Here is a 13395-nt window from a genome sequence, read left to right as displayed (position 1 = left end):
TCATTAGCATTAATTAAGACACTATATGTATAATTAACAAAAAGAATTGAAACATTGCTTCTTAGGGCGAACATTTTAAGCGAAAAAATATTATTTTTTGATTTTTCTCAAAAATTAAATACATTAGTTAATATCGAAATTTCAATTGTGTTAATTTAATCTATGTATATCCTAAAATCTAGTAATAAAAAAGCATTATTACTGGGTCTGCTGGTTAAATATAAATAAATGAATATTATAGAGAAGTATATTATATGAATATTATAGCAATCTTGATCTTCCACTTATATGAGTACTTATACCAAGCAGAGACTGGCAAATTATTTAGTGTTTGGAGAATCTTATCAATTATTTATTGGACATCCAGTTCCAATTACCAGCATTAAAATTTTTTTTTCTATCCAGGGTTACTTACCTAGCTTTAAAAAGGACCCCAATAGACGCTAACAGAAAGGATAGGATTAGATTGAAAGAACACATTTTTAATCACAATTATCAATTTTTTTTCTCTAGAGAATGAAATGTTAAAAAATACAATAACACTGTTTCAGTTGAAAAATTTAGAAATAACAGGAATCCATGATATTTGAACCCGAACTTCTAATTAGGTTCAACTAAGTTAATTTTATAATTATATAAAAAAAAATGTAAATAATAAATTTAGAGAAATGTACAATATCCATAAATATTAACAGCAATTTTTACATAATAATCACCATTTTATCAAAAGTAGTGTACCAATAAAAAAATACAAGAAAATATATATAGATTTAAAAATATTTTCTTATTGAATAATTTTATTTTTTGTGTAAAAAAAAGGAAATAAAGTAGTTTGCATATGAAATAAATCGCGAATTGCATATTAATCCTTAAATATAAATAACCTATATTAAATCACAAAAAAATATTAGAATTATCTAAAAATAATTTTAATAAATAGTTGATTTATAATCAGAATCATATATAAACATTTTATAAATAAAACACATACACAAAAAACTAGATTCAGTAGTTATAGTCAATAAAAACATACCTAAAACTTTAAACTCTGCATCATGAGAAAAAACAAAACATAAATATTCAATGCACTTATTTACTTGCGTAATTTACATATATACATTCATTGAAATACATTTACACATTTTTAAATTAATTATGAAAGCTGATGACTTTCTGGGGCGAGATGACTATTATAACTTTCAAAGGGTCATCTGATCGAATATCCAAAGATTTGCTTTCAATAGATTTAAGTCTTGTCTGCAATAAAATAAATATATAAATAATTAATTATGAATATTGTCAAGAAAATTAAGCTATAGTAAGGATTAATACATTACCATTGATTTTAACTTATGGTTAATAACATTAAATTTTAGTTTCCTTGTCAATTTTATCCACATAAAGATATATTGTGTCTAAACTTGCTTCACCATCCGACCTCCACTATTTTACAACAAAATATCCCACATTTTATGGTAAGATTAGAAGTCGCAGCCATTCCTGTGGGATATCATGTTTTAAAGCAAACATTATCCCGGTTAATACAAATATTTTACACGAGTGAGCTGTACTCACTTTGCTAAACAATGTTTTTAAATAAATAATAAAAAATAGCCATTTAGTCTCAACATGTTTATTTTCTTATTATTCCACTCCTACATTTCATCCTTTCTCAAGGATAACTTATTTTAGATATCACAGCTAAAATTTATTAAAAAGTTACTAGCTGTTCTGCCTTTGTCAAAATATTAGATTGTAAAATAAGTTCGTAGCGTTTTTTACTGGTGATTTCAATAAAAACTTCAGATTTTTTAATTTTTTAATTCCGTCATCCTAGAACTGCTCAGATTTTTGCGCAATGAACTCCTCTATATGTGTTTTGCAGTCCTTGAGCGAATTAAAGTGTTTCCCGTTAAGAGAGTTTAGAAGGGCCCGAATTGAGTGAAAATCTGGGGCAAGGTCTGGTGAATAGGGTGAGTGGGGGATCACATCCCAGCCAAACTCCAATAATTTCAGCCGGGTCTGCAAAGACACATGAGGATGGGCGTTATCGAGATGGAAAACTATGCCTTTGCGATTATGAGACAAATGATTTGAGACACTTGGATAAGATATGTTAAGCGTTTCTGCGATATCCCGTGTCGTAGAGTGAGGGTAGTCTGTGATCAATGCTTGAATTTGGTCATCATCAACAGTTGAAGGACAACCCGAGCGCTCTGCGTCTTCCAACTCAGTTTTCTTTCCAGTTCTGAACCAAGCAAATCACTTACAGACAGAGCTTTCTCCTAAGGCATCATTACCACACACACAGCAAAGTTTGTTAACCGTCTGTGCTGCAGATTTTCTTTTTTGGAAATAAAAAAATCATTAAATGAAGAAAATAAATTTTTTTTTCTTCCATTTTGAGGAAGCAAAATACCATTTAAACATAAGTGATCTCGGTTGAAACTGGTGCATAAAAGCACCTTAACTAATCCTTTTTTAGAATATGTAAACATTATTGACCAAGTAAACATGATTTTATAAACACAGAGAGGATTAAATTGAAATATTGAAAAATGCTACAAACTTATTTTAGTCTATCAAGCTATTATTATCCACTAATTTACTTATACTAATATAATTCAATTAATACTTTCTATTACAACCATAGCACTCACTTTCAACAATACACTGTTTCAATAAGTCATAAGGTTGTAATAGAAAGTGTTAATTGAATTATATTAGTATAAGTAAATTAGTGGATAAAAAACCTATTTATAGATAGATTAAAATATATTTTGACAAAGGCAGAATAGCCTGCAATTTTTTAATAACAATGTAGCTGTGATATTAAAAATAAGTTATCCTTGAGAATGGCTGAAACGTGTGAGTGGAGTAATAACAAAATAAATTTATTGAGACTAAATGGCTACTTTTTTGATAAATAAACCAGTCTCAAACAAGAATTTAAATTATATATAAATATTTTTAAAGTTGCTGTCGCTGGATAGTAACAACCAGTTCACCTTGCATAATAATTGAGTAATGCAGATGAAGAAACTTCTGGAGAGCTTCTGAATTTTTGACCCGATGACTTATGAGTAATAATCTGGTATATAAATGAAACCAGAAAGAAGGAGGTCTCGGAAGGCTTGAGGGAATTCATCAAGGGTAAAGACCTCTTGTTATCGTGGAAATCATCCAAAAATCTGTGATACAGTAGGGTATTCATTAAAGCGGGCGCTCTCCAGAGCTAACTTAAGGTCAGCTGCTCCATAGCAGCTTCGAAAATTATTGACCAAGTGAGACTTTCAGGGAAATGCACAATTACATTTAGTGTTGGTTCACATAAATATACTTGGGACCTACAGAAGAATTGTCCAGCTTGTGATGGAACTGCTTTGGAGGATTGCTTCCACTTTCTGTCAAGTTCTCCGGCGTACAAAGAGAACAGAACCCGATACCCGATAAATAATATTAGTCCAAACTATTGATATAAAATTCTGTCAGTACCCATAAACTGGATCTCAAACCATTATTTATTTATGTAACTCATCTAGGGGCTATGTAATCTTAAACTTAGATCAGGATACTGATTTTCTCAATAGGTTGTATAATGTTAATTAAGCAGTAAAATTTTTGTTTATTTTTTCTTTTAATAGTAAAACATATAAATAGGATATTTATTGTTCACATTAATTTATAGGAATGATTTTAAATTTATTATTGCTGTAGAATATATAACAACATTGGTATGCGTAAGCCGTTTATTTTACGGGCTAAGCTTATTTGTACAGGGGTTACCCCAAAACAAATAAATATATCATTATTATAATCAATACATTACTAATAATTTTGACTTTTGGTTTATAACATTAAATTATAGTTTCCATGTCAATTTTATCCATATAAATATATTTTGTCCTGACTTATTAAATTAAAATTGTTAAAACCCCGAATTTTTCAACAAACTATCCTTTTATTACAAAATTAATGATTCATTCGTGGATAAACAAAAGTTTAATTGTTATTTTCTATTTTTTTTCAACTCTTTTTTTGTTGAAAAGTTTAGTATTTTTTACCAATTTTTAAAACTTTATTAAAAAATAAATTCAAAAATATTTTTTTTTTTATATTCTTCAAAATATTCTTAATATTAAGTTTTTTTCTTAATGTTTCACAAAAATTCAAATAAAATAAAGGTAATCTAATATCTGTAATAACTCAACAAAATTATTTTGAAATTTCACGTCTTGTTTTATTTATAATACTTTTATAGTTTGATGAAAGGACACAGTTAGATGTTAGGAAACAAAGAAGATTTAAAAGAAGTGCATGAAATTTTGAATACATCACAAATGAAATGGCTCAAGATTCCTTTAATTCGTTTGTGTTTTGTTTTTCATTTTATAACAATTAGTGCCAATGTCATAACATTATAATTTGTTTGGACATTTGAATTTGTTTCTTGATATAGATTTGATACTTTTTTTTCTAGTTACATTGATAATTTTTTATATACTCTAGATAAAACCATTTCACTAATTTTTTTTTTTAAATATGACCAAAGCAGTTCGATCCTATAAGGGGTTAAGATAAATTTCCATGTAAAATAATGCAACAAACACAAAATCCATTAGTATGAATAAAATTAACAAGGAAAAAATATAGAAAAAGAGTTAAAACAAGAAGTTAAAATCATCGTCAATTTTATCCTAATGGTGGGGAGGAAAGACCATAAAACGTTGAATACAAATAAAAAAGAAATAGATAATAAAAATGATTAATTAATTTTTAACTGCATCCCCTAACACCATCTCCAACAATTAGTATATTTCGAATTATAATTATTCAAATTATTAAATATAATAAAAAATATAAATAAAATAATTCATATAATTCTACTTACATAAGGTCCTTCGGCAAGCAACTATGATTCATTTTATTATTTATGACACACAGCATACACAGAGTTTTCAAAGTAGGATCTAAAAAATAAATATATACTTTTGAATAGTGAATTAAGTTTTCTTTCTAAAGATTAAAAGTATAATGGACATTAAATATAAAAGAACCTTACATTTTTTGTATCACCTTCGAACCAATGAAAATAAAAAAATCTATTTCTTTATTGCATCCCTAAAAGACTTAATTGTCTCGATCAATAAACAATAATTTACTTTGGTGAAGTCAATATTGATCGTTATCATCTTAGGCACGGCACTACATTGTTTTTGGTAATAGGTCAATCTTGTATCGACACCTCAGTCACATGGAACTGCCTTTGTCTGCTCGGCAGCCACTACATATTTCTCTCTACCTCCTGAATGGGTAACTGAGATCCTCAATCACCCTTGTACTACTAACTGACCACTCTTTTATTTCTTGTCCAAATAACATGACCAAGCCATTTTCTTCATAACCAATCTTTGTATCTTGATATGAGAGGAGATGCTCGTTTTCTTTTAGGGACGAAAAAGTGGTTTTTCTTGGTCTCCACCGACCATTCTCATATATGGGTTCTAGAATTCTACTCAAAATTATTTTTCCAAAACTGTCTAGTGAACTGATGCTTTTATTATTGAGAGTTTTTTTCCGCATAAACTTGGTCGTACAACTCACAAATTTGCTTTAAATTATCTTCTTCTTTTTTTTTCCTAGTGTGGATTATTCCATACCGCCAAATATTAATTAAATTAATTCTATGAAATCTCAGTAGGACAGTTCACCCAATTCCTTTGTTACTGCTATTGTTTATTCAGTTAAATATATCTGATTTACTAACATACTATACCATAATTATATGTTATACATTTTCGTTTATAAAATTCAAATAAATATGGATGTAACATATTTTTGCATAATCTGTTACTTTTAATATACTATCATAAATACATGCCATCTTCAGGAACAATCTTATTGTTATTTTGTAATTATATCCAATTTTGTAATACAATTATAAATTGGGTCCAAAACACTTTTAAATTGAGTCCAAACATAGACATATAATTATTTAGACAAATAATATTAACCTTTTATGAAAGATTAATATCACTATTTTGATCTCCAATATTTTCTAGAAATATTTATATTCAGAATTTACACTAAGAACATTTTATACATTACGCATATGTAAAAGTCTATGTATAGGATTTAATAAAACAACAACAATAACATTTGCACATTTTAGAATAGACCTGAACTTCAATATAGATTAAGTTATTAAAAGGAAGATGGTCCAGGTACAGTAAAAAATAACTCAAATAGTAAAACAATATTTTTTATGAGCCAACCTATCCCCTCACTTTGCATGGCTTCAATAATCAGGGCTGTATAAGATATAAACAACTAAAATTATGTAACACAGTATAACAAGAAATGAAAGTGAACTAAGGTAGGGTTAAAAAATGATGTGTGGAAAAATTATATAAAAACACACAAAGCAAATTAAAAAAATACAACTAAGATGTACAGTAAAAAGTATAAATAAACAAGATAAACAAAAAAGTAGATAAAAGAGAGATTTAAAACAAATACAGGGCACATATTAAAATAAAGGTCAAGAAAACAGAGTACAAAATAGGACACCTGCTTTTTGGATTGAAGGAAATCTAAAGAATGGCTTGAGGCGGATGTGAGGTATCAATGGAGCTGTGGAGTGGGGGAATTTGACCATTCACAAGTGACAGTTACATATGAAATAATATATTAAAGTAAGATAATATTAGAAAATATAAATAAATATTAAATATAGGTCGATATTAAATGATAATATATATAAATTTAAAATTAGGTAAAAATATAGAGAGAAAATACAATAAAATGCAATAATGATAATAAAAAACAATAATTATAAAGAGATAGAGTCTTTATCAATTTAATGATTGACGGGTTTAAATTGTAATCTTTTAATAACTTAATTTAGTTTAAAATTCGAGTTTAATCTAAAATATGGAAATGTTATTGTTGTTGTGTTATTAAATCCTACACATAGACTAACAACTGTTTTTAATGTAAATTCTAGAAATAAATATTTCAACAAAATATTGTAAAAGTGGCGAAGATAAAAATAGTGATAATCATCTTTCTTAAAAGGTTAATATTATTTGACATGTCTATGTATGTTTGGACTCAATTTAGAATTTTATTATAAAATGGGATAGAAATACAAAATAACAATAAGATCATTCTTGCAGATTGGAAGTAAGTCGAAACCTAGAACATTTTGTAGGTAAATTAAAATGATAATGTAGCCTGTAAATTAAACAAATTTACCATCATCTAAAATAAAGCTCATTAATAAAAAAACAACCGACCCATGTTAAAAAACAATATCATCAAAGGAAAAGAGTAACCTGCTATTCAGTTGAAAGATAAGAAACAGCTAATGACATCTGATGAAATTTTATAATTTACCTAGGTCAAGGACATGGAGATCATCATGATCCATCAACTCATGATCATCCGGAGAATCACCTCCATCATCATAAACTGGATCTCGTATAGGGCTAAACAAATATCACATTATTAGAATTAGTATAATTAAACAACCAATTTATTTTACCAATGGTGCTAGATAGATGAAATATAACATATATATTATTAGATGTTCTTAATATCTACATATAATTTGTAGATATTTATGTATGCTCATACATTTTTTTCTTTTCTTTTCTTTTATTATTATTATTATTAGAATATACCTTATGATTTATTAGAGGATTTATTTTGTATTGAATATTTTTTTTTTGTCTTCTAATTTACTTATTATTATTTTTTCTACCTTTGATGTTTTCAATTTTCCTTTATACTTATAAATATGTATATAAACAATAAATGTTCCTTTTTGTTAGTTATTCTTAGTTCATCAGTGTTTGATTCTTCTTCATTTGTATTATTAGAATAGTTAGTCACACAATGATTTATGAGATAATATATGGTTTTGTTTTATCTGTTTTATTTTCGTTATTATTTTACATATTTTGTTAAATTTAATATTATAGTTTACTTATTAATTTTATCTTCTCCAATTTATTATTTTAGTTACATTTATGTTCTGTAAGTTCATTTTTATTTTGTATAACACTCTAAGACACTAATGCTTCTTGTCGATGCCTGTTCTATTATTCTAAAGGGACTAGTCCCAGAATAAAGAATATTATTTTTCAAGGACAGATTCAACCCTATTTTACTTCTTCACAATTCTTTATTACGATAGACTTTTCGAGCTAAAAACAGCTCAATTTCATCTTGCAATAATATATAATTAATTCAATAATATATGATTAATTCAATAATATATAATTCACATTTAAGGATAAAAGAAAAAAAAAAAAACCTAAGCTAGCATACAAATCAGTAGTAGTTAAACAAATAAATATATTAACACAGTACAATTTTATAATTTTCAGTTTTTAAAAAATCGCCAAATTGTATTATTACTAACTCACATTTTTATTTCAAATTTTCTTTACCTTTTCTTCTACCTGGGGTTGGGTTCAAGCTCGAAATATCCAATGAAATAAAGTTATTTATATTTATAGTATTATAAATAATTATAATATTATAGTGATTATAGTAGAGTTTATAGTAATAATAAAATAAATATTAAAAAAAGGTTGGATTTGTCCTTGAAATAGTACAATAACCCTTTGAAAAGTAATCAATAGATTTTTTTTGGGTGTAACTAATTTATTTTTAAAAATATTCCCTCCTATAAATCAGCTTATCTCAAAGTTAATAATACTTTATTAAAAAACTAACTAATTTAAGTCTTACCTTGTTCCACCAAATAGATACATCTTATTTGCAACTACTATGCACACTTGTCTTCTCCTTTCTTTTGGACAAATTCCAACAGTTTGTACGATTGACCATGTGCAAGTAAAAGGATTAAATTTATATAAGTCATTAAAATGTTGATTTACAAGAGCGTTGTAACCACCAAATATATACAACTCATTGTTGTAAAGAACTAAAAAAAAAAAATAAAATAATAATAACATAACATTAAGTTACAATGATAGATAAAGTAATTAATTGCCTAAATGACCTATTTAACAAATTTTATGTTTATGGTATCACTATTATGCATGGTGATAAACACTTCTTTCTATACATTATTCCATGCCATAAAATTAACTGTGCTAAAAGCTTAGACCAGTGATATCTGCAGACCCCTAAGCCAGAAACTAAACCATATACCTTTCCATGTTCCTTGAGTCACTTTTATTGTTTAATTGCCTGTTAAAACCTTTCAGATGCATACAAACATCAGAAGAAATAATTAACACAATAACTCTAACAATCAATGGTCATAAAAAAAAATATATATTGCAGGATCTTCTCCCAGCCTATCCATAGACTCTTGTGGCCCACCTATGGTCCCTGGACCACTGGTTGGGAGTCATCAGCTTAAACTAAAAGATAATGCGTGACTCCTCACTAAGCTGGTGATAGTAACTCTACCTGCAGCTACAACTCACATAGAATTAAAACTCTTATCTTATCATAGCCTGACATGAGATATGGATAGGCTCTTCTACAATATATCATAACAATCTTAAGGCCCAAGATCTTTTTGAGTTTTCCTAATGCTTACATGCCCAACAGGCCCCACTTACATAATAATTTATAATTATTTAAAAAACTTTAAATTGAAAATAAAGGATCTCGGTATACTTGTATTATGTTAAACCCCCAACCACCATAATGGTAATAATAAGCAACATAATGGTGTAAGAACCGAAATGTTGGAGAAAAATGAAGAAAGTTGAGAGAAGGTTCGAAATAAGTTGTGTTTTCAAATTAATTGTCTAACCTCAGGCAAGAGATTAATATATAATATACGAATGAACAAAATAAAAATAGTCAAGACATAACAATAAATAAAGAATGATTTGATTTTATTTGTTAACTTAATTACATTTAATTGAGTGAACATAAGAAAAAAATAAAATAAACTCACAAGCAGAATGACTCCTCCTTCCTAAAGGAACATCTCCATTAACTACAGGTGAAACCCACATGCAAGTGTCTGTGTCTAAGTACATGATTTCATTTGGGTAGAAGTCATGCTCGGAAGTGTTAGGAGCTGCTCTATCTGAACGCCCACCAAAAACATACATCCTATTGCCTATGGCGGTGCCAGTATGAAAATCTGTGTAAGGGGGGCTTTCTCCCTGAAAGAAAATAACAGCAACACTGAAATGGTACTTCATTTTTTTTTTAAATCAATAATTATAATGCATATAGATAAATAAACCGACATATGCTGATAGATAAATAAAATAAGGATATGGATAAGATAGATATCGACTAATACTGATAAAGATAAGGAACCAACCAACATAGTTTTTGTTGTTTTATAAACTTTATTGATATCTGCTTTAATAAAATAGAAAGACTATCTATATCTAATAGTGATATGGAAGAATCCTGTATCTTGAGTTATGAAGTTAAATGAAAATTAAAAATAAAAGTTATTGATATAATTTATAAAACATAATTTCATAAAAATGTTGGTTGGTTCCATATTGCGTATCACACTACTATTTCTAATGTAATAAAAAAACAAAACAAAAAAACTTTACCTATACCAGTGTACTTATGTTAGTTTTACTCAAGTAGGTGGTTAATCTTGAAGGAACAGTGTTAGAAGTGCACAATACCAACTATAGCACACAGGTATGTTAAAGTCACTATCAAAAATGGAGACTAATTGAATTGGTGAAAGTGTACAGGAGGAATAATGAATAATAAATAGATGTTAATAAATATTTCTTAATTGTTTTTCTTCTCCGCAACTCTCACCTTCTTTTTATTTAAGCTCCACATAACAGTATAATTATAATTTTTTTTTTTAATCAATATCGAAATAGTATACCTTAGTAACTACATACGTCCAGTGCATTGTCTCTAAATCTAAAGCATAAACTTCTTGGGAAAATCTTTCAAATTCTTCTTCATATCCTCCAAAAATGTACATACAAGTCCCAATGATGCATGCTGAATGTCCATCTCGTGAATAAGGCACTATACCAGTTGTCGCTGGGCTTGACCATAAAAATGTATCTGAAAACAAAATACATAAATAGTGAATCTGTTGCAACATGAAATTGGTTCAATATAGTCAACACGAAACTTTATGTAAAATCATTTAAAGAAAAAACACATTCATGCAACTATAAAATTGTGCACTATAATTGTAAATATTCATTTTGTTGGATCTATATTATTTTCTATCCAGAGCATTTTGGCCTTAAAGCCAATATAGATGGTTCGCTTGAAGTTACCTATGTTTACGCTTAGGATATATCCATTATAAATAGGATATATCTAGAATTATATTCAATTATCATTGCCAGTTACAAATCTATGGAGAAATTACTTTCTTTTGTATTTGGTGAGCAGCTTTTCGAGATTTAATTGATTTGTAAGTTGTTACATTTGAGTGTCATCCTCATCCAAAAATACCAATGTGCTCTAATTAAAATTTTCCATATTTTTCGTTTCACACATAAAAATTTTTTTAAACCATTAAAAGCAGTGTAATTTTCACCATAAACTCTGTAATAATATTCTTCATATGGTAACAGAGAAGCAATGCTCTTCATAAATTGTAGTTTCCAAAAATTATACATTCTTAATATATTATTAATTTAGTAGAATTTGACATTTTGAACACTATTAGAAACTACGCTGTTTCATGAAACTTGTATAGTTATGATTTTAAAATTTTTATTAGATGATAAAACAAGAAAATCACACCAATGACATGGCTCTACATTGATACCTATCGTATTAAATTTTGATTAAAAAAACCAATTTCCTACGTGAAAATGAATTTTAATTGAGTTGAAATATAAAAGGTAAGCGTGGAAATTAAGTAAGAATATTAAAAAATTAAAAAAACAACAAAAAACGACAGACTATTTTTAGTTATGGCGAATCTTAGACAGAAGGTACCTAAAAAAAGACAATTAAGTGGTAGACACCAAGTAATGAATATCAGTTTATCATGGGAAGTTATTGTGTGTTATTCATCTGTCAAGTAAATATCTGCATAGCAGATGCAAATATTAAAACTGAAAAATGCCACAATTAAGAATTATTACAGGACAAGAACAACAAGTCTGAATTTACAAGATATCAAGAACTCAGAAGTATGAACAGCAAAGAAGTAAAATTTTGAATTATAATTTTAAAAATATGGTAATTAAATAAGAATGAATAAAGAACCTGTATCGAAACAGAAGAGTGTATTGCAGGCGATGTGATCATTTCGCCCGCCCCATATATAAATTTTTCTACCATAAGCAACTGCTGTATGTCCATAGCGTTGAAATGGAGTGACACTGTATTGTGGACTACTTCGTTTAGGTTTTTCTATTTCTTGCCAATCAAGGTATATTTTTTCTGCAAAATAAAATTTGTACTTTCAATTCACTTTAATAAAATATATTTTATACTATACTAAATGATAACAATTAACAGCCAAATTATAAATGGTATACTTTAGTGATAGTGTAGTGGTTAGCATCTCTCGGTATGAACCACAGAATAGACAAAACTATCTATGAATTCATAATCAAGTATTTATTTATTTTCTGCCGACGTTTTGACCCAAGATATATGTCTTCATCATGGCTGTTAGGTGGAGGTGTAAACAAAAACCCCTCAACTGAAAACATAACTCAACAGTTGAGGGGTCTTTGTTTACACCTCAACCTAATAGCCCAGATGAAGACATACATCTTGGGTTGAAACATTGGCAGAAAATAAAAAAAAAATTGTTAATAACTATATATATATATTTAATTAGATACTTCAAAAACATCATGGTTAAAATTTATTTTATATGTACAATACTTAAATGTCAGGAAATGCCATTTAAAAAAAATAATAAAAAATGTAAATATAATAATTACAAAAAAAAAAATTGTTTCTTACTAGGGAAAAGATAAGTAAATAGTAATTTACTATAAAGGGAAATAAAAAAATCATTTCTTAAATATAAAAAAATTGGTTATCACTGCATTGCTTGAATAGTGGCACATTTGACAAAAAAAAAAAAATTAATTTAATTTTAGTTAGAATCGAATGTATTCTAAATATAGTACTGTAGAGACAGTGGTTACTTTCTTTACTGAGGTCGTCCTACATACTTTCCTAAAGCTATTAGAGTCGTTACAAATTAACTCTAGTCAGGGGTACAATCTACAGTATACCTCAAACACAAAATAAAAACAATGAGGTGTTTATAATTGACAATAAATACAACAATAAGAGGTGAATAAGGTTGGGGGGAGGGAGAGGGAGAGTCAGTATAAATTAACACAAATAAATGAGGAGAAGATGGTTGGGGGTGCGGTCAATGAAACACAAATAAGTTAGTCATACTTATTTGTGTTT

The 13395-nt window shown here is 27.7% G+C and overlaps 1 protein-coding gene across 5 annotated transcripts in view; it reads right to left on the bottom strand.

Annotated features, from left to right (window-relative positions):
- Positions 1-1077: 1077 nt before the first annotated feature.
- The window catches only part of LOC106691452 (kelch domain-containing protein 3), a 17283-nt gene continuing 4965 nt past the window's right edge, over positions 1078-13395 (bottom strand). For all 5 annotated transcript variants that reach the window (XM_067051198.1, XM_014437225.3, XM_014437226.3 and 2 more), the window contains 7 exons: positions 12223-12399; positions 10868-11055; positions 9950-10163; positions 8761-8956; positions 7399-7490; positions 4892-4970; positions 1078-1257 (listed from right to left, as the gene is read on the bottom strand). In XM_067051198.1, coding sequence (XP_066907299.1) covers positions 1200-1257; positions 4892-4970; positions 7399-7490; positions 8761-8956; positions 9950-10163; positions 10868-11055; positions 12223-12399 — 1004 coding nt within the window. In that variant the 3' untranslated portion in view covers positions 1078-1199. The remainder of the gene's footprint in view (positions 1258-4891; positions 4971-7398; positions 7491-8760; positions 8957-9949; positions 10164-10867; positions 11056-12222; positions 12400-13395) is intronic.

The sequence above is a fragment of the Halyomorpha halys genome, unplaced genomic scaffold (genome assembly GCF_000696795.3).
Source record: "Halyomorpha halys isolate HHAL.00 unplaced genomic scaffold, Hhal_1.1 Scaffold2360.1, whole genome shotgun sequence".
Classification (NCBI taxonomy): Eukaryota; Metazoa; Arthropoda; class Insecta; order Hemiptera; family Pentatomidae; genus Halyomorpha; species Halyomorpha halys.
This window is presented reverse-complemented; position numbering and strand designations above follow the sequence as displayed.